This window comes from Pteropus alecto, unplaced genomic scaffold, assembly GCF_000325575.1.
Source record: "Pteropus alecto unplaced genomic scaffold, ASM32557v1 scaffold87, whole genome shotgun sequence".
NCBI classification, from domain to species: Eukaryota; Metazoa; Chordata; class Mammalia; order Chiroptera; family Pteropodidae; genus Pteropus; species Pteropus alecto.
Genome location: NW_006443225.1, coordinates 1625806 through 1649664, shown reverse-complemented (window position 1 = coordinate 1649664; position 23859 = coordinate 1625806). Strand labels below are relative to the sequence as shown.

At 35.2% G+C, this 23859-nt stretch overlaps 1 protein-coding gene across 1 annotated transcript; it reads left to right on the top strand.

The window, feature by feature from the left end:
- Positions 1-6: 6 nt before the first annotated feature.
- LYPLA1 (lysophospholipase I) lies at positions 7-23665 on the top strand. The gene is made up of 9 exons (XM_006923966.2): positions 7-127; positions 982-1013; positions 11445-11510; positions 12615-12662; positions 14210-14280; positions 16768-16841; positions 17801-17902; positions 18871-19047; positions 21950-23665. Exons 1-9 carry the CDS (start codon positions 59-61, stop codon positions 22001-22003), a joined length of 693 nt encoding a protein of 230 aa, XP_006924028.1. The 5' UTR covers positions 7-58; the 3' UTR covers positions 22004-23665.
- The last annotated feature ends 194 nt before the right edge of the window (positions 23666-23859 follow it).

The following is a 23859-nucleotide window of genomic DNA, read 5'->3' as shown; positions in this document are numbered from 1 at the left end:
CCGGGGCTGGGCGCCAGTTCTTTCCGTTTCCGACGTGCGCTGTCTGTGCAGCCGGTGTATGTGCGGCAATAACATGTCTGCTCCGCTTTCCGCCATCGTGCCCGCCGCCCCGAAGGCCACCGCAGCGGTGAGTGGCAGCGGCCGGGGCTCCGAGGGGCCCGCTCGGCCCGCCGTCGGCTACTTTCCCTCGCGCAGGGTCGGCATCCTGGCAGGTTGGCGGCCGGTTAATTGGGGACGCTCGGTCCTGCCTGGCGTGATCTGGAGTGGGGGTGGCCCTCGCGGCCCCGGCCCCAGCTGTGTGTGAGGATGCTGAGTTGCGGAGGTGGCCCGAGGATCAGTCTCCACCACCTCCATCCCATTTCCAAGCTTGCGTCCTCTGCATTGCGGAGCGAGTGCTGCCCGCGGAACTCCGGGACCTCCGGCGGTCCGGCTTGGAGGGGCCGGCGTTAGTGGAAAGGTGCCCTAACTCAGGGTCGCTTTACAGCATGTTTCTGATTTGTTTGTACATGTGGGAAGTCTTAAGTACGCAAGAAAATGACCATTTTCTTACCTCACACTCTTGTCCTTATAGTTTGTAGATTCAGAGTCTTATAATATCGGAAGTGATGTTTTTAGGAAATTGTATAAGGATCTCAAACTTATTTTTACCCCCAGAAGGTCCTTCTTGTGATGGAAAAGTTCTACAGTATATGTAAGACTTTCATGGTTTGACTTAAGACAAGTTTTCCTTAGAATGTGATTGTTAGCACTTAAGAATATCTAAGTGGGACCTTTTTAAATGCTGAAACTCCACCTTAATCATCTTACGAACTACAAGGAGAGAAGTTAAGTACTTTTGCCATTTGAGAGAAATCTATAGAGACTAGTTAACTTGCTGAAGGTAGTCTTTCTGGTATCCAGCTTAACTAAAGCTCCAGTGTATAACAATTCTGTGTGGGCTTATGTAGGCATTGCTTATTAATTTTTCCTCTTCTCCTCTAGGTGATTTTCCTTCATGGACTGGGAGATACAGGGTAGGTACAACTATTAGTAACAGTAATGAAATGGGTCATGCAACTGTACTTATGCAATCAAAGCTTTAGTATTTAATAACTCTAGGATTGTATAAAAAAGATTGCTAGTTGTATTTCATACAGTCCAGTAGTAAGATGCAATCTTTTCTTTTTTGAAAACTCCCAGAATTTTCCCCTCATCATCTTGAATTTGTCATTTTTCAACTCCTGTTCCTGGAACATATTATAATTGCAGACTTCTCCATGAGTTGCTGTGGGTATTGGATAGCAGAGTACAGTGGAATGTTAGTAGAAACTGTGCAATTGAGGTTTCCGGAGGAGTTAAAATTTCAGGGCGGGTTTAGAAATGGTTGATTTTGATAAGAGAAACAATAGCGGTTTGTAGTATACAGCATTCTCAATGAGAGCTTAGATGTTCCTTTAAAATCAGTTGATGGGCAAGGGAGGCAACTCAAAAGATTTATTTGGAGGCTTATCAAACAAGTTTTGTTGTGCTAACTTTAGATATATGGTTTATCTTTCACTCAGGCTTCTACATTGAGAGGTTTTTTTTAATTTAAATCGGTGATTTATCTGTAACTTAGAATTGTTCTTACAAAATTTTAGAATTGGAGGAAAACTGAAGATAAATTTTGATAAAGTATCCAAAAACTGTTCAATCTTTATAAGGAGGTATTGGGTTTGAATAATTATTTTTATTTTAATTTTTAAAGGTGATTCCTAACATGCCTATTAAGTAGAAATCTATGATGCATACTTTGTATGTAGTTACAGAAAAGATTGTAGGACTCTTTTTCTGGCAATCAGTAGTCCTATTAAAATAATAGGTTTATTACTAAACAATAGGTTTTTTACTAAACAATAGCTTTTATTATGATTATGAAAATGTTACATTTGTATTGTAAAAAAATTCAAAATGCAAATATGCTTGAGAAGAGAATGAAAATCAGTTGAAGTACAACAACCCAGATATACATGTTCATTTTTGATAGCATTTAAAAAAATGTTTTATTTTGAAATGTTTTTAAATTTATGCAAGAGTTGGCAAGAATGATACAAATTCCTCAACACCTTTTACCTAGATTTACTAATCTCTATTGAATGTTACCGTGTTTGCTGAACCCTTTGAGAGTAAATTGCAGATGTGATTATTTCCAAACACTTTAGCATGTATCTCCTAAGAGCAGGGAGAGCCTCTTACGTAACCACAGATCATTATCAAATTTGGGAAATTTAGCACTTATTTAATATTAGCATCTAATATGCTCCATATTCAGGTTTTGACGGTTGTCCCAGTAATGGCCTATATAGCAGCAGTCTCCAACGTTTTTGGCACCAGTGATCGATGCTCCTGTGAGAATCGTAATGCTTGATGATCTGAGGTGGAGCTGAGGTGGTGATGCTAGCTAGCTCTGTGGAGCGGCCGCAAATACAGATGAAGCCTCACTTGCTGGCTGCCACTCACCTCCTTCTGTGCAGCCTGGTTCCTAACAGGCCTCGGAGCAGTATCAGTCCACGGGCCCGGGGATGGGGACCCCTGCTCTACTCCAGTCTTCCCCCGAATCCAGTTCCATTCCATTGCATTTACCTCTTCAGTCTCTCAGTCAGTTCTTCAGCTCTTTGTCTTTTATGACACCTTTCAAAGCAATCCCTCAGCTTAGGTTTGACATTTCCTCCTGATTGGATTTAGTTTGTGCTTTTTTGGTTCAACTGCCAAATAGGTGGTATGTCCCATAATAAATAACTGCAAACTAGATGGCTTAAAACAACTGAAATTTATTCTCATAGTTCCAGAGGCTAGAAGTCCAAAATCAAGGCATCAGAAAAGCTACATACACTCCCTCCGAAGGTTCTAAGGGAGAATCCTTTGCCTCTTAGTTTGCGATGACATCTGTTGTTCCTTGGCTCTTAGCAGCATATTTCCAATCTCTGTCTCTCTCTCTCTTTACATGACCTTTTCTGCTGTTTGTGTTCTCTTTATTCAGCCCACCCTAATCCAGTACAATCTCATTTTAATCCTTAACAAATTAGATTTGCAAAGAGCCTGTTTTCAAATAAGGTTACATTCTGAGGTTACAGGTGGACATGAATTTTGGGGGGTTACTATTCAACCAACTACACCAAGGTTATTCTCACTGCTTTTTGTGGTCTTGTGGTTTCTCACTTTTGCTTCTTTCTATATTTGCAGTCTTCTCTGCTAACACTTTTTTTTACAGTCTTTTTTCCTTATAGTGTCTTTGGCTTTGGTATCAGGGTAATGCTGGCTTCATAGAATGAGTTAGAAAGTGTTCCTTCCTCTCAGCTTTTGGAAAAGTTAGAGAAGTATTAGTTCTTTAGATGTTTGGTAGAATTCACCAGTGAAGCCATCAGGTCCCTTTTCTTTTTGGGGAGATTTTGATTACTGTTTCAACTTCCTTACTAGTTATAGGTCTATTCAGATTTTGTATTTCTTCCTTACTTAGTCTCAGTAGGTTTTGTATTTAAAAGAGTTTGTCCATTTCATCTAGGTTATCCAATCTATTGTATACAGTTGTTCATAGTACTCTCTTATTTTATAATTCTTGTTCTTTCTGCAGAACCAGTAAAAATGTCCCCACTTTTATTAGTGATTATTTTAGTAATTTGAGTCTTCTCTTTTTTCTTTGTCTGTCTCGTTAAAAGTTTGTCAGTTTTGTTGTCATTGATTTTCTCTGTTGTTTTTCTGTTCTCTACTTCTTGTGTCTCTGCCCTAATCTCTGTTATTTCCTTCCTTTTGCTAGCTTTGGTTTTAGGTTTTTCTTCTTTTTTTACTTCATTAAGTTGTAATTTTTAAGTTATTGATTTGAGATCTTTCTTGTTTTATAACATAAACATTTATAGCTATGAATTTCCCCCTTAGCACAACTTTCACTCTGTCCCATATGTTTTGGTATGTTGTGCTTTCATTTTCATTCATCTCTAAATATTTTCTAATTTCCCTTGTGATTTCTTCTTTTACCCTTTGGTGGTTTAAAAGTGTGTTTTTAGGGGTAAATATCCAAAATATAAAGAATTCATACAACTCAGTAGCAAAAATAATAATAATAATTCAATTAAAAAATGGGCAGAGGAACCGAATAGACATTTTTCCAAAGACATACAAATGGACAACAGGTGCATAAAAAGGTGTTCAACATCACTAATCATGAGGGAAATGCAAGTCAAAATCATGATGAGGTGTCACCTCATACCTGTCAGAATGGCTATTATAAAAAAAGATTAAAGTGTTGGTGAGGATGTGGCAAAAAGGGAACCCTTGTGCACTCTTGGTGGGAATGTGCGTTGGTGCAGCCACTATGGAAAACAGTTATGGAGGTTCTTCAAAAAATTAAAAATAGAAGTACCATATGATTCAGCTGTGCCAATTCTGGGTGTATATCCAAAGGAAATGAAATCAGTATCTGAAAGAGATATCTACAACCCCCCTCCCACCCCCCAGGTTTATTGCAGTGTTATTTAACAATAACCAAGACATGAAAAACACCTAATTGTCTTATCAATTTGGTGTTTATAAAGAAAATGTGATTCATGCATGTGCGTGCACCCATACACAATGGAATATTTAGCCATAAATAGAAGGAAATCCTGCCATTTGCAGTAACATGGATGGACCTTGAAGGCATCATGCTAAATGAAATGAGTCAGAGAAACACAAATATATGATCTCATATGTGGAATCTAAGAAGAAAGAAAAAAAACAAACAGATACAGAAAACAGATAAGTGGTTGCCAGGGGTGAGGGGTGGGGAGTTGGGGAATGGGGAGGCAAGGGAGTGGGTGAAATGGGAGAAGGTGGTCAAAAGGTACAAACTTCCAGTTAGAAGATAAATAAGTCCTGGGTTATAATGTACAGCATGTTGACTACAGTTAATAATACTGTGTTGTATATATATGAAAGTTGTTAAGTGAATTGTAAAAGTTCTCATTAAAAAGTGTTGTAACTCTGGTGATGGATGTTAACTTATTGAGGTAATTTTGCAATATATACATATATAAAATCATTAAGTTGTACACCTAAAACTAATACAATATTATGTCAGTTATATCTTAATAAGAAAAAGAAACACAATGAGATACCACTTTACTCCTACTAGGATGTCTGCAATCAAAAAGAAATTATAAAAAGTGTTGACAAACATATGGAGAAATTGGAACCTGCACACACTTTAATAAAACTGTTAAATAGAAAACAAAACACAAAAATAAAAGTGTTTTTAGTTTACACAATTTTGTGAATTTTCAGTTTTACTTTTGTATTGGTTTCTAACTTTATCCTGTATGGTCTGAGAAGATACTTTGTATGATATCTATCTTTTAATATCTGTTGAGACTTAATTTGTGGCCTAACTTAGGGTCTGTCCTGGAAAATGTCCTGTGTGGACTTGAGAAGAATTTGTATGCTGCTATTGTTGGGTAGAGTGCTCTGCATATGTTTGTTATACCTAGTTGGTTTATTGTGTTGTTAAAGTCCTCCATTTCCTACTCTCTGGGGCTTCTACCTATTAATTGAGAGCGGGGTATTAAAAGTCTGACGATTTTTGTAGAGCTGTCTGCTTCTCCTTTTAGTTGTTTGAGGTTTTGCTTCATGTATTTTGATGGTCTGTCATTATGCGCATAAATGTTTATAGTTGATAGGTCTTACTGTGTTTAACCTTTTATTAATATATAATGTCCTCCTTTATCTCTTTTTGATTGAAAGTCTATTTCATCTGATGTTAGTATTACCACCCTTGCTCTCTTTTGGTTACTGTTTCATTCATTCACTTTCAACTTCTTTGTGTCTTTTGATCTCAAATGAGTCTCTTGTTCACAGCATATAGTTAAATCATGCCAACTAAAATGTCTAGTGAAAGAAGAATATTTGGTAAATTAGAATTTCAGCCATTTACATGCGAAAAGGTATATTCTAAAACTATAGATACAGCATATTGTCATAAAAATAGAAGTGAATATCCAGTGAAATGTTGACTTTTTTTTGTGATTGTGCCATTACACTTCTTTTCATTTTCTTTTTTACCTGCTCCCCCTAAATGTAATAGGAATAAAACCCACCATTATGTGTGGGAGATGGGGAAAACATGGCCTGTATCTTTCAGTTCCTCCTTTATAGATCCTTTCTTGATCCCCATAGCTGAAAGTAACCTTATCCTCTTCTTCCATAATCTGACATTTTTTTGTGATTGTTTTTTGTAGTGCTTAAATTTTCATTTGTATGATTTTATGTCTTGTTTCTCCTACTAGATTGTAGGTCACTAAGGACATAGTCTATATTTTAATCCTTGTATCTTTCATGCATATAGGATAGTTATGATTATGTTTTAAAATTCCACTCCTAGTTTTGTTTTGGTTTAACACGTTTTGTTTTGAGGCATTTTCTTGGGCTGTTACATTGGCCTAGTAGGCCTTTTGGCCAAAGACTTTGTGTATATTGGGGGAAACCAGTATTTCATGTTAAAATATAAACAAAAGTAGCCAAAAGTAGCAGCATATTTTAGGAAAAAGCACAAAGTAGAGATGAGTAATTCATATTAATGTGAGATTACAGTTTGGGGGCACAAATGGTAGGTAGAATCATGAATAGTTGAGGGTTAATGTGACATATTGCTGCACTGTCTATATATTTGGGTTGCATAATTGAGAAGGAACTCTTCAACAACCTCACTTACCCCAGACAGGGCCAAGAACTAGTGAGTAAACCAGAAGGCATTTGAACTACAGAGTCTATATCCTAAAGCTGGTATACCTTACCACAGTGGATTCTAGCTTTTTTATTCTCACTCAAACGTATGTATATGTATATGTATATATGAGAACTACAAAAGGCCATAAATATTCAAAAAGTTAGTTGTATAGAACCCTTTGATGGGGAGAAAATAGCCAAAACTGATTCTAAAATTAACATGCAAAATTAAAAATTTTTATTGTTTCTTTAGTCACCATTAACTTGCTTTTACTTCTTAATAAACTTTATAAAATGGCCTTTATAAAATAGAAGGGTATAAGGCAGACATCTACATTAGCCAGCTATGTTAAGTCAAGCTTTTACTATATATAGTAATGCTTTTAGGAACATAATTAAACCTATTCCATTTTGGACTCTAATAGGTAATTGTGTTTTATAATTGTTATTTTTAGTGACTACACATTCACAAAGCTGTAATTAGCTGAACAAATACCATGATGTTTAGGGCTTATTTAATTAATCCTGGAGGTTATTAGCGCAAATCCTGAAATAGAAAACACAGTGATGGTACACAATTAAAAAAAACTGAAACAGCATACATAAAATCAGTATTGGCAGTGACCATGGTAAAAACATTTTATAACATGCCTACGCTGTTGTCTTTTGCAGGGATAGCAGATAGGTTTTATTTTTTAAATGTTGCTTAGATTACCTTGTTGAAAAGATCTCTAAGTGTGGCATATAGTGTGGTAGTAAATGTATGGTCTGGGCCCAGGACTTGGGAGTGGCAGCCCATATGCCGAGTATTTATTATTGATGCGTAATAGAGCTTATATACATTAAAATGCAAGTATACTATTTGCAAAGCTAATGATCTACATGTTTTTGAATATTCCAATTTCTGAAAACATTGGACAGAAAACTTAGAGGTCATTAACACTAAAAAATAAATATATTGAATAATATCACAGTCAAGTCAACAGCCTATAATTGAAGTGTAAAACAGAAAAGCAGTGAAAACCAGTTAAAGTGGTTGTTTGATATAGGTCTGAGATACATACTTGATTCACTTAATGCGGCACATGCTTTTACACTTCTTTTAGCAAATGGCAGAAGGTGATTACATCTGTAAAATCTAATCCCGTCTTAAAATATTTCCCGAATCCTTTCAGACATAGAGCAGTTAACTTACTTCCCTCAACTCTATCTTTGTACCCTTTACCCCAAATCAGTAGAATCTGTGTCATCAATGAGTGGCATATAGCTTAGAGGCCACATTCATTGGCCTACATTTAATTTCATAAATCCCTTCATCTTAAATGATAAACAGGCCCAGAGAAGGCCACAGTCAGCCACTCCAATGACTTCTAGCAGAACACTTCACTAGTGGTTGAGTGTGGCAAGCAGAAAAGAGTTAATCAGTTGGTTTGCAACTGTTAATGTAGTTCTTAACTCAGATTGGCTTAGTCTAGCAACATTTTTGAGGTGGATGTGCTATTTTAACGATTAATTTGAAAATTGTAATGGGGTATAATATAGTAGTCAAATCTTAAATGTTCAGCTGGATGTTTTTACACACCATGTAACCGTCAATCTGGTGAAGATACGGAACACTTCTAGAAGTAGCCCTTCCCTTTCCAGTCAGTACTCTCCCATCCCTACAGGTACTGTAATTCTGACTATTACTATATGGTAGTTTCGTCTTTTCATGTCCATCATATAAATGGAATCATATGGAATGTCTTCTGAGTCCAGCTTCTTTTGCTATGTTTGTGAGGTTTATCCACTTGAATGTAATTTTTTTGTATTACCATACTTTTGTGTAACTCTGTGTGCTTTTGGTACAAAGAATTCTCACATTGATGTCACTGAGCTTTTCCAGTTGTTAACCTTTTTAACTCCTTGAAATCAACCTCAAGCATGATCTTCCATCACCTCTAAGTACTCCAGTGTGTATTTCCCATTCACAAGGACACTTCTCCATCACTAGCGTAAAACACTCAAATTAGGAAATTGGCATTGATCCAACACTATCATCTAGTCTGCAGATCCCATTTACATTTTGCCAACTCTCCCAACTATGTTTCCTTCCTTGTCCAAGATCCTTTTCAGGAATGTGTGTTACTTGTTAGCTGTCTTGTCTTCAGTGTGAACGTGTATCAGTCTTCTACATCCTTTATATTTTTGGAGTACAGCCTTATCTTCGGTACATTCTGTAGAATCACTTTGGGTCTTATGGTTTCATATGACTGGGAGCAGGCCATATATCTTTTTTTTTTTTTTTTTTTGGTAACAGTTCAATTGAGATATAATTTATATATCACACAACTCACCCATTTGAATTTTGCAATTCAGTGATCTTTAGTACATTCACAAAGCCGTGCAATCATTTTTATCACTCAAAAAAAGAAAAAAAAAAACAACTCTATATACTTTAGCACTCCTAAACCTCCCGTGTTCCAGCCCTAGGTAACAACTAATCTATTTTCTATCTCTAGATTTAGCTATTTTGGACATTTCATATCAATAGAATCATATAATATGTGGTCCTCTATAACTGACTTCTTTTACTTAACAATGTTTTTAAGGTTTATCCATGTTATAGCATTTATGAATACTTCATTCCTTTTTATTGTTGATCATACGCCTAAGAGTAGAATTTCTGAGTCATATGACTAGCACTTTATGTCAATTCTGATTTTTCTCCATTCTCATTAAAACTTGCTATTGTCTGTCTTTTTTATTCTAAACATCCTTTTTTACAGTAGAAAAGAAAAGTTTTATTAGAAGGGAAAGTACACTTCCAGATGTGGAAGCAGGCCTGAGCAAGAGAAGCGTGGCTCAAAAGGCTCTATTTGTGGTTTTTATATGCATTTATGTAATGACTAATAAGTTATGTTGAGCATTTTTCCTGTCCTCGTTGGTCATTTGTGTGTATTTGGAGATATGTCTCTCCAAATCCTTTACCCACTTACAAGTTAGGTGGTCTTTTTGTGTGAGTGGATTGTAAGAGTTCTTTACATATTATGGATACTAGGCCCTTATTAGATTTGATTTGCAAATATTTCTCCCATTCTGTAGGTTGTCTTTTCACTTTTGTCAGAGTGTTCTTTGAAGCACAGCAGTTTTTCATTTTAATTTGTACTTGTGCTTTTGGTGCCATATCTAAGAAACTATTGGCTAGTCCAAGTTCAAAAGATTTTTGTATATTATAGGAGTTTTATAGTTTCATCTCTTACATTTAGGTCTCTGGCACATTTTGAGTTAATATTTGTATTTGTTATGCGATAGGATGTTCCTTGTGGATATCTACCTGCCTCAGCTACTTTAGTTGAAAAAACTATTCTTTCCCCATTGGTTTGTTTTGACATCCTTTTCAGAAACAAGTTGACCATAAATGAAGGGTTTATTTCTGTATTCTCAAATCTATTGCATTGATTTGTATGTCTTGATTTTAGTATCACATTGTCTTTTTTATTGTTGCTTTGTAGTAACTTTTGAAATTGGGAATTGTGAATCCTTCAACCTTATTCTTTTCCAAGATTGTTTTGGCTATTTTGGGTCTCGTGAATGTCCAAACGAATTTCAGAATTGGCTTGTCAATTTCTTCAAAGCTAGCTGTGATTCTGATAGAGATTTTGCATTGATGCCATAGATCAGTTTGGGGAGTAATACTGCCATCTTAAGAATATTGTCTTCCAGTTCATGAACAAGATGTGTCCATTTATATAGATCTTTAATTTCTTTAAACATGTTTTGTAGTTTCACAGTAAAGTTTCACACATATATTTATACAGGACACACACATGAACTCACATATAAACCCATATATATACACATGTGTGCACACATACAACTTCTAGAATAATTTAGCTTGGGTCATAGTTACTGTTAAATAAGTGTTAATGTTGTTATGTTTTCTATATGTCCTTAACACTTTTGGGGAAGGTGGATTAAAATAGAGAAATAATTAACAGAAAAGCATTTAACATTTACTTTCAGACTATTTTACACAAAAGAGACTTAAGCTACTAAATCTTTTAATAGAGATCACAGGTAAAAAGTTCAGATATAATGAATGTCAAGTTTAAACTAGCAGAAAACCATATGTGTATATGTTTAGCATGATTTTATTTTAGTAAAAATCTATATTAAGTGATATGCATGGAAAAAATAGAAGGAAATGCATCAAAAAATTAAATGTTTATTTCTGGCTAGGAGAATTATGATAGTTTACATTTTTAGTTTTTCTCATACTCTCTTTTGAACATACATACATACACAAACAAAAAATGTGAGTTATTTTTAATAGCATAGTAAGCATGTATAGATATAACTGATTTACTACACTCTGAGGCTTTTTTCTTCATATAAAATGAATTATCTGCTTTGTCTACTTTGTTAGGCTCATTGTTATGAGGTTATAAAGAGACAAAAAATATATATATTTTTGTAAATTATAAAGCCCTGTGGAAATAATGAAAGAAAATACACTCCTCTTTAGAAATTACGAGAAATCATCTTTATCCATTGGTAAAGCTTAAATAACAGTCTTTGGGTTGTTTCTAAGTTGGTGCTGGTGTTTTAATAGCATTGATGGTCCAACTTTTAAGATATTTTAAGGAGTTAACATTTATCCTGACAAACTTCTTAAAGTACTGTTTCTGTTACTAATTTATTGGGAATTGAAACAGTATCTAATGGCATTGTTCAAATAATTTCTCTTCTAGGCACGGATGGGCAGAAGCCTTTGCAGGTATCAGAAGTTCACACATCAAATATATCTGCCCACATGCGTAAGTATTTTTAATCTTTAGGCTTGTGATTCAGAATTGGGAGAGGAACAATTGTGATTTTTGTTGAGAAATTTAAAATAATGCTCTCTTGGAGGTTAGTGAGTTCACAGCCAGGAAAATTAAATATACAAACATCTGTTAAGTTCTAAGGATATCTATGAGGTATCTATGAAAGGGATTTACCTGTCAGGTTTGTGAGAACTCTTTACTGTACTGAAAACACTCTTACACTTTATTGATTAGAGGCAATGTGATGAACTGTGGAAAGAACACAGACTTTGGAGTCTGATAGATTTGCTTTAGAATTCTGAAAGTGTGGATATCGAAAAGAAACCAGTAGTGTATGAGCAAACTCAGAAAAACAGTAAATTGGGCAGTTTTTAAATCAAAAGGTTGCCGAGAAGCAGTAGTCATGGAGAAGACAAATGGTAGTAGGTATGTGCTAGTAAGTTAGTAAATCATCCTCAGAATGGTAGGAGCAGTAGAGGTGATAAATATGAAAGGGAATGGAAAGTGGAAAAGTATCTGAGATTAGGTAAGAAAACAGTCTTGAAATAGAGGCTTTATCATGTTGGAATTTCTGCTCTATCGTTATTGGCCCAAAATTGAATTTGGTTTAAGGCTATTTCCCAACCTAGGAGAGTTTATGTTTTCAAGGAAATTTTGAGAAGATTTTTAACCTCTAAGGTAGACTTGTTTCATGAGTCAGGAAGATAGTGGTGAGATGTAGTTATAGTGTATTTATTTTTCTTTTATATCTAGATTTATTTTTCTTTCCTTTTATGTGGCACTGTGAGTTTCAGGTTGTCTAGCACATTTTTCATTGCAGACTTGAATTGGGTGTAATGGACACAAGGAAAATGTTTTTTATTTGCAAAACTTAGTTCTTTCCAGCTGCTGGCCTGTCTTCAGAACACACTTGGAGGGGAGGGTATAGGAGAACAGAATTGTATAAGTGTGGATGCAGTGAAACAGCTCACATGTTAAAATTGTAGCATACAGTTTTATGTAAGCCTCAAATAATCATGTATTAACTGATCAAATTTATCAGGTTTTATGTTTTGTTATATAATTCTTATTTTGCTGTTTTTTTTCCCCATGTAGACCAGTTATGCCAGTAACATTAAATATGAACATGGCTATGCCTGCTTGGTAAGTAAGAATTTACCTATTCAGTAAGAACTTTATACTTAATTTTTAAAGCAGAAGTGCTTTTGCATATAGCAATTTTTAATTAGCTATTTTTAAGTCGCAAGGTTATATAATTCACTTTAAATTTAACCTTTAATTATTTAAGTTTTTATATTTTAAATTCAGGGGTAAACAAGGAGCTGCACCAACATTTAGAGAAACTAGAGAGAACGGGTGGAGAGAAATACTACAGAAAATATCTCCTACTGCTTTAACCTTTACTGATTTCAGTAACCAAACATTTGAATGACCTCATGTGGCAATCAATCAGATTTAGCCAGGACCTCCTCACCCTTCTAACTTCTTCCCTTTCTGGAGAGCTGGTGAATTTTTAAGGAAACCATTTCCTTTTGAACCTTCTCAAGATATTTGCACATTCCCTATATGCTTTATAGTCAGGAAGTAGAGTCATTTCTTCATTCCTCTGAGCCACTTCCAGGCTGACTTTTTTTCTGCTGCTCTCTGAGGCTCCTGCCATCATGTCTTTGCAAAAATGATGACTTTGACACCTGATTAATATTTTCCTTTCCACTCTATTTCCTGCCACCATTGTGTCTTTTGGGTGACTATGGGATCCAGTGTAAATGGTCCATTCACAACCTTGGTTGGTTTGTTACTTCCTTGGCTCTCTCTTCCCTAGTGACATTTTCTTCTCTCGACATCAACAGTCATTTCTTGAGTCTTGTCATCTGGAACTGTCCTATCTCTGAAGTGACTTAATTCAAACCTGATATTAAGGATAATTATTCATCTTTTTGAGTTTGCTTTCCTGTTTCCACACTATTTGTTCTTAGACCTATTCCAGCCTACTGTCATCCTCTCTGCTGCTTCCCACCCATCTCTAACCCAGCCCTGCACTTTATCTACTATAGAGTCCTTGGCAAGTGTTACAAGTTCCTGCCTTCTGTGGCCTTTGGTTCTTTCACCTTCCTTCTCTGGCAAAATTTCCATACAGAACCAGAATTTCTACCTAATATGGCTAAAGAACATAACGAAAGCATATAACCTGATAGAGAAGTAGAAAGGGCCAAAGGACAGCTTCCCTTGGTCTCTGGTTTGAGGTATCTATAATATATGATGAAAAAGTTTTGCAGAATTTGGATAGAGATCAGTAGCTCTATTCCATTGGATTGACTTATGATGCATTAGAAGGGGAAATGAATAACTGGAATTTATTGCAAACTTAGGGATGTCAGCTAAGATTCCTGCTTGGGTGCAAGATTGAACTAGATAATTTTTAGATATTCTTACCCTAGAATTATGTGGCACTGTGACTTTTTAACATTAGAATCTATATCTAGTTGGGATGGAAGGAACTTAAGGAATGTCACATTCACACGTTTAAGTTCATTGTTTGGCCTCTGTAAACATTTTAATTTGAGTTTTTTATTCTAGGGAATACATTTGGTCGGCTCTTTTTATCCCAAATACCATTAGTTTAGTAAAACATACCAAGAGTAAATATTCTTAGAATCAAATTATTCTTTTAATTTTGTCTTATTTTCCAGGTTTGATATTATTGGGCTTTCACCAGAGTCACGGGAGGATGAACCTGGAATTAAACAGGCAGCAGAAAATGGTAAGTACGGAATAGTTTTTTAAAAAGACAGAAGCATTCTTAAATATTGATGTTGATGAAATATTACACAGTCATCTGAACTCAAGAGGTGGTGCTGTTTCCTTCTCTGATCGCTCTAACTCATTTGCCATGATGGCTACGTGGACTCACTGAAAGGTGCTCAGTGAAGGTGAGGTGGATGGGGAGAGATGGCCTTTTTCAAATTTCAGTTCTGTCAGATACATAATTTTGCTTTGATTTACATATGGAGAAAATAGCAGAATGTTTAATAATTGTGGCCAGTTATCTTCATTAAGGAGATTTGAAATAAGGATGAAAATAATGATATAATAATGTAATGATACATAAGAAAATTATATTAATGGTTAGTTTTAGTGTGATAAGAATAGAGGCCACTGATTGAATACTTAGCTATTAAATGAACTAGGTAATTTTTATAAATCATCTCATTTAACATGCCTGTGAAATAAGTATTAACTCTACAGAATCTCCAAAGTCTGTTTTCTGGTTACTGTTTCATGCTCCCATATGAACATGATAATTCTGTTTATTTTTTGGATGAAAGCATAAAGAACACAGACTTATTAGGAGAAATTTGGGTTAGAAAATGCACAGAAGCATTTTTTTTCTATTACATACATGCACTGGAATGTTTACAGAGACAACATGATAACTGGGATTGACTTTAGAATACTCTGGGTGGTGACATGGCAGGCACTGATGAAATTAGCCTGGCTATGAATTGACAATTGCAGGAGTGAGATAATGTGTACCCAGGGAGTCGTAGCACACTCTATTTTTATATTTGTTTGAAAATTTCCAAAATAGCTTAAAAACCCCAAACCAGTAGGATCCTTTTTAAAAAATCTTTTTATTAAAACAACTCTTAAGAACTTTAAAACAGGGAAGAAGATGCATTCAAAACATACTGGATATTTAGGAATGTCAAACCAAGAACACTGACTTTTAGGATCATCAAAAAGTAGATCAAAGCTAGTTAGAATCCTAGAGCTAGGATTTCGTCAAAAGAAAATAATAGTGACAAAAATACGTTTTTGATTTGGGAATGAGTTGTTAGACCACGTGGAAGGTGGGAGCTAGGCCTTGCGGAGAAGATAGGTGGGCCTGGTGAGTTCTAGAGTGGGAACTTATATCCTAATGATAGAGGTGGCCTATGACATACTTGCCATTTCTTTCCTCTCCCAGGTGATGTATTATTAGAGAAAATTAGGGCCAGACTCAGAGCTGGGAAAAAAAGAAGTCCCTGTTTGAGGGCTGAGAGACTATGTTGCTGAAGAAAGAAGAGTGCTCAGGTCAGGTCCAGGGAACACATTTGCTCCACAACTGACTGCCGTCACTGCAGTTAGTTAACTTTATCTCAGCTGGTGGTATAACCATGGGGAGTAAAGCTTTGCGACACTCAGTGAAAATGGTCCCAACAGCTCCCTGGCTGGCTAGCAGCTAACATTCACCAGGTCCCAATGGCAGCCCTCCCTCCTCAGAGCTGGGCTGTTCTGCCACTTCTGCATCTTCTTTCCAACTGAGACCGTGCAGTCTCCCCTAAATAAATCCCTCATACTTCTCAATATTTATTTCTTAAGCCTTCTTTACTGTTCTCTAGCGCATTTCTCCCATGCTTTGGTCAGGGCACCCCTACCTTTTCACACCATTGCTAACGAAGAACTAAACTTTATATAAAAACAAAATAATTTTTAATTTGGGCATTTGGTTTTTTTTTTTTTGGTAGTATTCTAATAAAAGCATATTTTTGGTTTTTTATAAAAAGGAATATAAAGTTGGAAATATTTATCTTAAAAAATGAAATTCTTCCATATATGTCAAAAATGAAAGAAGATAAATTTGTAAAAGGTATAGTTATTCCAGAAACTCAGGACTGATGATAAATAAAAGGAAATTCTAGGAGTTATCAAGTGTTACATTTAATTATGCATGCCAAAGTATTTTGCAAAAGGAAAAGAGCTCATTTGATTTTTTCCCCCATACCATTTACTGGCTATAGGAAAATTTAATAGTGTTTTTTTTTTTTTTTTTTTTTTTTTTTTTTAATAATGAACTGTTGACACAACTGTAAATCATAAACCATGTAAACTCTCTTAAGTACTTAAACTTTTAAAATCACAACTTTTAGGTACAAACGCCTATGGTTCATTGAAGAGAGGGAAATATAAAAAACATATGAGCAGAATTGACCATAGATAAAAGAATATCCATATACTGATGAAAGAACTGTTGTTTACAAATTATATAACAAACAATAGAACAGGTTAAGCAGCACCTGCAAAATCTGAGTTTTATATTGAAAATACATTCTAATTTTGTATTTTAATAGAGTGTTTCAAATTTCTCACTTGTTTTGACCTTTAATATACTTTATGCTTCTCTGTCATTAATATTTTTTCTATGTAGATTGTATCAGTGGCCTTAATTTTGAAAGTACCGGTGATTTAACTTTCATGTTGTTTTTAGTAAAAGCCTTGATAGAGCAAGAGGTGAAGAATGGCATTCCTTCAAACAGAATTATTTTGGGAGGATTTTCTCAGGTAAGATTAAATTTGGGTGGTATGTCAGTACCATCAGCATACTTATCTAGAAGTTTGCGGTTTCAGTCCTTTTTCTGTGGAGGAGTCCCTTTTTTTTTTTCTGGAAGATGTTACAGACGCTGATATACTACTTATCTTTCATGCTGAGTTAAGCTTGAACGGAATAATTGCTTTTCTAGTTTTCTCCCTTCAGCAATAGCCTTTACTTTAGAGACTGTCTTAAAAATCAATTTATTTAGTAAATTGATTGGAACTTAGAATGTTAACATAATGTACCCCTTTTAAACAAAAACTCTAAATACAGATATAAGTACCCTGTCTAATTGGAGACCACTGATAGGAATAGTGAGGTGGAAGGCGAGAGAATTTCTTCTCTCTTTTTGTCACAGATTCCCACTGGTCGAGCCTTGCAGATTCCCCTACAATCCCTATAAGGCCAGATCAGAGTAGGGGCTCCCACAAAGCGACCCGTGTGCTGGGGAACACTGCTTTTCCCACCTGGGCTCTCTTTTCCCTGTAGAGGAACTAGAGGCTCAGGGGAGACCTGTCGTGCAGCCTGGGGGAGGGGCAGTGCAGTCAATGAGTGCTACTTCTCTTACCCTTCTGATGCAACCTGTCTTGGTCTCTAAGATGAGATATGATTTTATGTCTAAGACTCTTCAGAGGAAAAGATGGTAATTAATTCAGAATATTTCTAAGGCATTTGTAAGTACAGCAGTTAACTTAATTATGTCTGGACTGACTGGGTAGTTGCTACATTCTCACAACGTAGAGAACATATGTCTTTAGTGTAGAGAATCATGTGCTTTAGGACACTGGAGTGTATATTGTTTGCCTGATTTGATTTGATATTGGCCACTCAGTTTGGTTTTTTATGGACATTATTAATAACAAGAAATCTTTTAAGTTGCTCTTAGCAGAGGACGTGTGCCATTGACTTTCCCTCCTTGTCTTTCCAGGGAGGAGCTTTATCTTTATACACTGCTCTTACCACACAGCAGAAACTGGCAGGTGTCACTGCCCTCAGTTGCTGGCTTCCACTGCGGGACTCATTTCCACAGGTAGCCTGATTATTTAAGCAACATTAAATTACTAAGATAAGAGACAGCTGATAATATTGGGGAGAGGGTCAGTTTTTTTTAATAAACTTTATTTTTTTTAGAGCAGTTTTAGGTTCACAGCAAAATTGAGTGGAATGTAAGAAAGTTCCCGTGTGTCCTGCCTCCACACACGTATAGCCTGTCCTACTGCTGCAGCGCAGGGGAGTGTGGTTACAATCGATGAGCCTACACTGACACATCATTATCACCCAAAGCCCATAGTGTACATCAGGCATCCTTTTGTAAAAAGAATTTTCTTAGATTTTTATGAGGTATTACTAGGCTTTATGGGTATACTACACTGTCTTCATTGTGGATTGCATAGAAATCTTAGATTTGAAGTGTTTGATAACATTGTAAGATACATATAAAAATTGGAACTTTTTAAACAAATATTTTTGAACGTTTAGTATGATCACTGCTTAATAGCAGAATTTTGCTATAAAACATAATTTCTAAGTATTCAACAGTGTAAAGCGATATATAGTGTACATAGGAGATGTAGACATTATTTTCAAATTCACCTTTAAATCTAGGGTTTTTTCTTGTCACTATATAGTATTGGTATCTTGCACATAGTTAGTGCTGTTTATTAACCAGCTTATGTAAATCAGTCAAATAAGAGCTGAGAAGAACATGGTTCAGCTAAAATATACCTTTCGTATAGGACAATGTGAATATACAAAGAATAATTAAGATACAATCTGTTTTAAGGAACCAGTTCATTGGGAAAACGTGACAGGGCAATCATATGTCCTATAAAAGTTTAAAGAGATGTGGAGAGTATAGGGATGAAGTAATTTTATTTCTGTAGCCACATATAACCTATAATGTAAGTAATAACATGTATGTATGTGTCTGCATTTTAAAATGCGGGGCATAATGCTCTATACATTCGAATAAGTAATAATAGTTTTGGTTTTTTGCAGGGTCCTATCAATGGTGTTAATAGAGATATTTCCATTCTTCAGTGCCATGGAAATTGCGACCCTTTAGTTCCCCTAATGTTTGGTTCTCTTACTGTCGAAAAGCTAAAAACATTGGTAAATCCAGCCAATGTAACCTTCAAAACCTATGAAGGCATGATGCACAGTTCATGTCAACAGGTATTTATTTTTAAATGTTTGGAAGCAGTGGCTATAGAGACATAATTTGCAACTTTTTCCATGTGATATTATTAAGGTGAATAACACTTGACTGCTTGAGGGTTTAAAGGGATTAATGAATTCTCACTGAATCATAAGTTAGCAGGACTTAGATCAAAGTTTATTCAATTTAATTCAACAAACGTTCACGGATTTCCTGTTACATGCAAGCATTGTACATAATTCAAAGACTAAAAGAGATTCTCTTTTATTAAAATTTAAGAAATTAAAATTAAAAATGTATTAGGGAATAAAGCTATATATCCAGGTAACTGATATAGAAAGCAGAATGTGATGTGTGTTAATATTAGAAGTTTTAAAAAAGTTATTTGAAAAACTGAGGAGAGTGAGATTAATTTTATCTTAGGAGGCATGGAGATCGTGATGAAACAGCTAGATTTTGAACACTGGGTAGGGTTTGGATAGCAAGTGTGCAGAGGAAGGACTGTTGGATTAGACTATAGACTTAGGAAAAGCAAGGTATCATAGAACCAAGGCATAGAGAGGAGAGACTCAATTATAAAGAGCTTTTATGTTGTGCAGAAGATGGACTTGTTCTCTAGGCAGCAGAAAGCTTTTTTTTTGAATAAAAGCAAGATGTAATCCACCTTCTGGAAACAAGAAGGAGATTCCAGTAGGATTTAGTGACTAATTCTAAGGAATATAGGAAAGAAGGAAGTATCAAAGAGGCCTTAGATTTCTAGCTCAGATGACTAACAGGATGCCATTTATAAAGTAGGTACAAGGAACAGTTTTAGGGTAACAGAAAGGAAATAGTACTGAGGCTAGTGAACATACTGAGATTGATGTGCCCCATGATCAGGATGGGAAGTACTTGGTTGAAGCTCAAGCTTATAATAGAGACTTAGCATAATTACCAATATCAATGATCAGTGAAGAATTACCATGGGAGGATATCATGAGAAAAAAAGCCAAGGGATACAACTTTGGGGGAGTTAAAAGGAGTTAGGGATGGAATGAGAGTACAGGAGGAGAGAATTTCTGAGTTGTAGGGAACAGTATCCATTATTCAAAGAATGATTAAGGGGAAATAGGTCAGGAAGAAACTATCCAATAGTAAGCCGTCTGTGACCTCAAATATTTGGGGAGATACAGCTAAACTGCAGTGGATTATGTGAAGCAAACGGGGAAATGAGGAAGTAAAAGTAGAGAGTAGGAAGGTTCTTTTTAATCGGATAAGGAAAGAGATTCCTGGGGGTGGGGAGGAGGGAGAGAGAAAATGCGATAAAAAAAAAAAAGGTGGTCCTCGATAGGGGAAAGCCTTAGGGGGATTGTATAATTAAGTACTGAAATGGGTAGTGGTTGCCTTGAAAGAGGAGAAGAACACTTTTGAATCAAGATAGAAGAGCATGGGTGAATGTAAACGAGGGTTGCTCAGAGAAGAGAGTATTTGAGAGCTCACATTAGATCCTCTTAATCTAAAATATATAAGTAGGAAATGTCACTTAATAAGAATTAAGGAAACCTGGATAGATTTGGAGGCTTGAAAAGGCCTAGGATAAAATTTGATGGCTAAGCATTGAGGCAGTCCAAGTTAACATTGTTTTGCAGCTGCTCAGCTTAGCTAATTATTTTGACAGGAAAGCAGGTAGTAATATAATTTATCCAGAAAGACAAGGAGGCCTGAGATGCTAGGGTGTTATTGAGAATATAGCTGAAATTGTCCTGAAGTACTGAATCCAGAAAGGGAAGTAGTCTGGCACTCTGAGCATCCAAGAGGGACTGAGGGTCTAGAGCAGTGGTTTTCAGAGTAGGCTTTGCATCACAAGGACCCCGGAGTTTAATAAACACACAAGACACTCAAATTCCAAACTCAGTGATTCTGATTCAGTGCACTGGGGAATTGGTGGTGAACTCAGGCATCTTTGTTTGTATGGAGTTGTTTTTAAAATAAAAGTTCCTTGAAGAAACAAAAACTTACGGCCCAGGAGTAAATTTTGCATCAGATAAATGCTAATAAAAGTAAAATAAAATAAAATAAAATAAAAGCTCCTCCATAGATGACTCTTTGTGAGATCACATTGGAGGACACTGGACTGAATGAAAGATTATGAGTGGAAAGTGACAAGAGATAGAACGGTAGGAGGTGGTGTCACAGGAAACTTGTAGGACTTTAGAGTGTTATAAAATAAAGCACTTTTGTGTTGTGGATTTCTTTTTTAGTGACTAAATTATAAGGCTGAAAGTTCTCTGTGTTGCTAATTTGTGGGTCTGTGAGGCTAAGCCTTGAAATGCTACATACGATAGGAGGAAATGTGTTTGGGGGAAGTGGGAAAACTGAGCCAGATGCAGGAGTCCTCTAGGAAAGTTTTTCTATAACAGATATTTGGTATATTCATTTTCAGATCTCTCTAGGCCTATCTTAGGTACATGCTCTCTTTCTAATGGTTGGTTATATGTAAAATCTTATGAAAGACACAAAATATTTTATGCTATGGATTTAGTATTTCATTCTCCTGAGAGAATGTCAAAAGCTTTTCCATGGATATGTAGTTGACAATAATTGTATACTTCCTGAAACTTCTCGGTATAGGTTTTGTTACTTGTAAACCCCTTCATTTCCTCGTATTCCCATGTTTTATTTGTTCAAGTGTAGCAAAATGCAGACCTTTTTCATGGGAGTAGATTAATAAATGGGAGCTATCATTGAATGTACAATAATAATAATCATAGGTAATGTTCTCAAATATCTATTGGAGCCTCATTTCTCTAAGACTTATTTCACTGTAGTTAAAATGTGGTTTCAACTTACCTATGCACATGATGGATTTAGTTAGTGGCATTTTAGTGGGGATTTAATTTCTGATTTGCGTAACCGTTTATTAAATTTTATTCCAAACAGGAAATGATGGATATCAAGCAATTCATTGATAAACTCCTACCTCCAGTTGATTGATATCACTAAGGGGCCTTGTGTAGAAGTACACACCAGCATCACTGTAGTATAAACCTTTTCTCGTGTCCGATCTTGGAACTTGTAATGTTCGCAGTGTTAAAATGTTTGCAAATACACCACCAGAGACACAGACTGAATACTGTCTCCTTGTGGGAAATTTATGGTCTTTTAAGTTTCTATTCATGTATTTGTATAATATGATCCAGAATATACTAGTATTAAAATAGGTGAAGCAGCCACCGCCACTTTCTTTTTCCCAAATGTAATTCAGCAAAATAAAAAAATTACAACCAGATGTTTTATTACTTCATTTGAAAATTATTGGTATGCCTAATGAAAATGTGTTCAGATATAAATGAGCAGTTAAGATAAACAATTTATGAATGCTGTGACTTAGTCTATGGACTTATTCCAAAATTACTCGGTCACCACGCAGTATCTGTATTTTTATATGTGTATTCATATATGCTTAATGATTATAATATATAAGAATAAGGTGTTATGACATTATTCCTAATAATAGGGATAATTCTCCTACATGTCAATAAAGAGTAAGATTGCTCTCTTCAATTAATGGCCCTTTTATTTTGGGGATCGGCGTTTTCTTCCCGTTATAACTTTTTAATATAATTCTTTTTTCCTCTCTAGAAAAGAAATATGTTTTTTCTTCCTTTTTATCCTTCATACCAGACCAAATATTGCCTCCTTGCCATAGACATATGCTGTCAACACATACTGTAATTTGACATTCTGAATCACAGACATAGTATTTAAAATGTATTAAACTTAAATAAAAAAACCAAACATCACTTCAAACTTCCTACACTAATTTCTTAAACTATACCTTAGTCCAGAGTTAGACCTATATAGTTACTAGAATCTTCAGTCTAGGTAAGGAATAATTCTGTGGTTGTGTTTTTTTCTGTAATTAACTAAAAGAATAATTAGGTCATATTCTAGTATGTTCTGGAATATTTAAGACTGATCTTAAACAATAATTTCTAAGATTTGCTCTATGATTATTATCCTTGTTTTGTACCATTATATTTGAAATCAACTACTGTAGGAAATGAACAATCCATTAGAAAAATTTGCTTTACTTTTATCTGTCAGTGAACATTGGAAATATTCACTTTAGTCATGATTTTTTAAAAATTAGTTTTTGTGCAAATATAAAAGTAGCAATCACTTGATTTTAAATAGTCAAATTTTTTAGATTATTGGTAAAAACTATTTGAAAACAAATTTATGGGCTATAAAGGTCAGGACTCAATACATATAGCGTAGTTACCACCTACTTTATGTAGCAAAAATGTATAGTTGTTATTTCTGAACTGTTAATTTTTCTGCTGTATTCCAACTGACTACAAAATGTTAGGAATGCATCATTATAAATGGGTGCTAATTGATAATGGAAACAATTTAGTAATGGACCTATATAGACTATTAATAAGGAAGCCATACATTTAAAATTTTTAAACAATCTTTAACAAGTCATTTTGCTTTACTTTGATGATATATAAACTTGTTTCAGTTATACAAATCAATAAGATCTAATTTATGGCAAGAGATATTCCGTTTAAATGCTGTGCTGTAATGTGGGAAAATGTAAATCTTTTTCACGGTTTCTAAATGTGAAATAAAATTTAATTCTGAATTTGCCATGACTGTTCTTTTGAATGTTTAACATTTGGGTTTGCCTTGGGGTGGCTGTTTATAATGAAAAGGAGGAAAATGACACTGTAATCTCAAGAATATACATTCAAAGAAAGAAATTTGATTATGGTATGGTGGCCTGGAATGGAACCAGGCATGTGAAAAGCTTCTCGTTACTCAATTTTAACCCATTTCCTGTC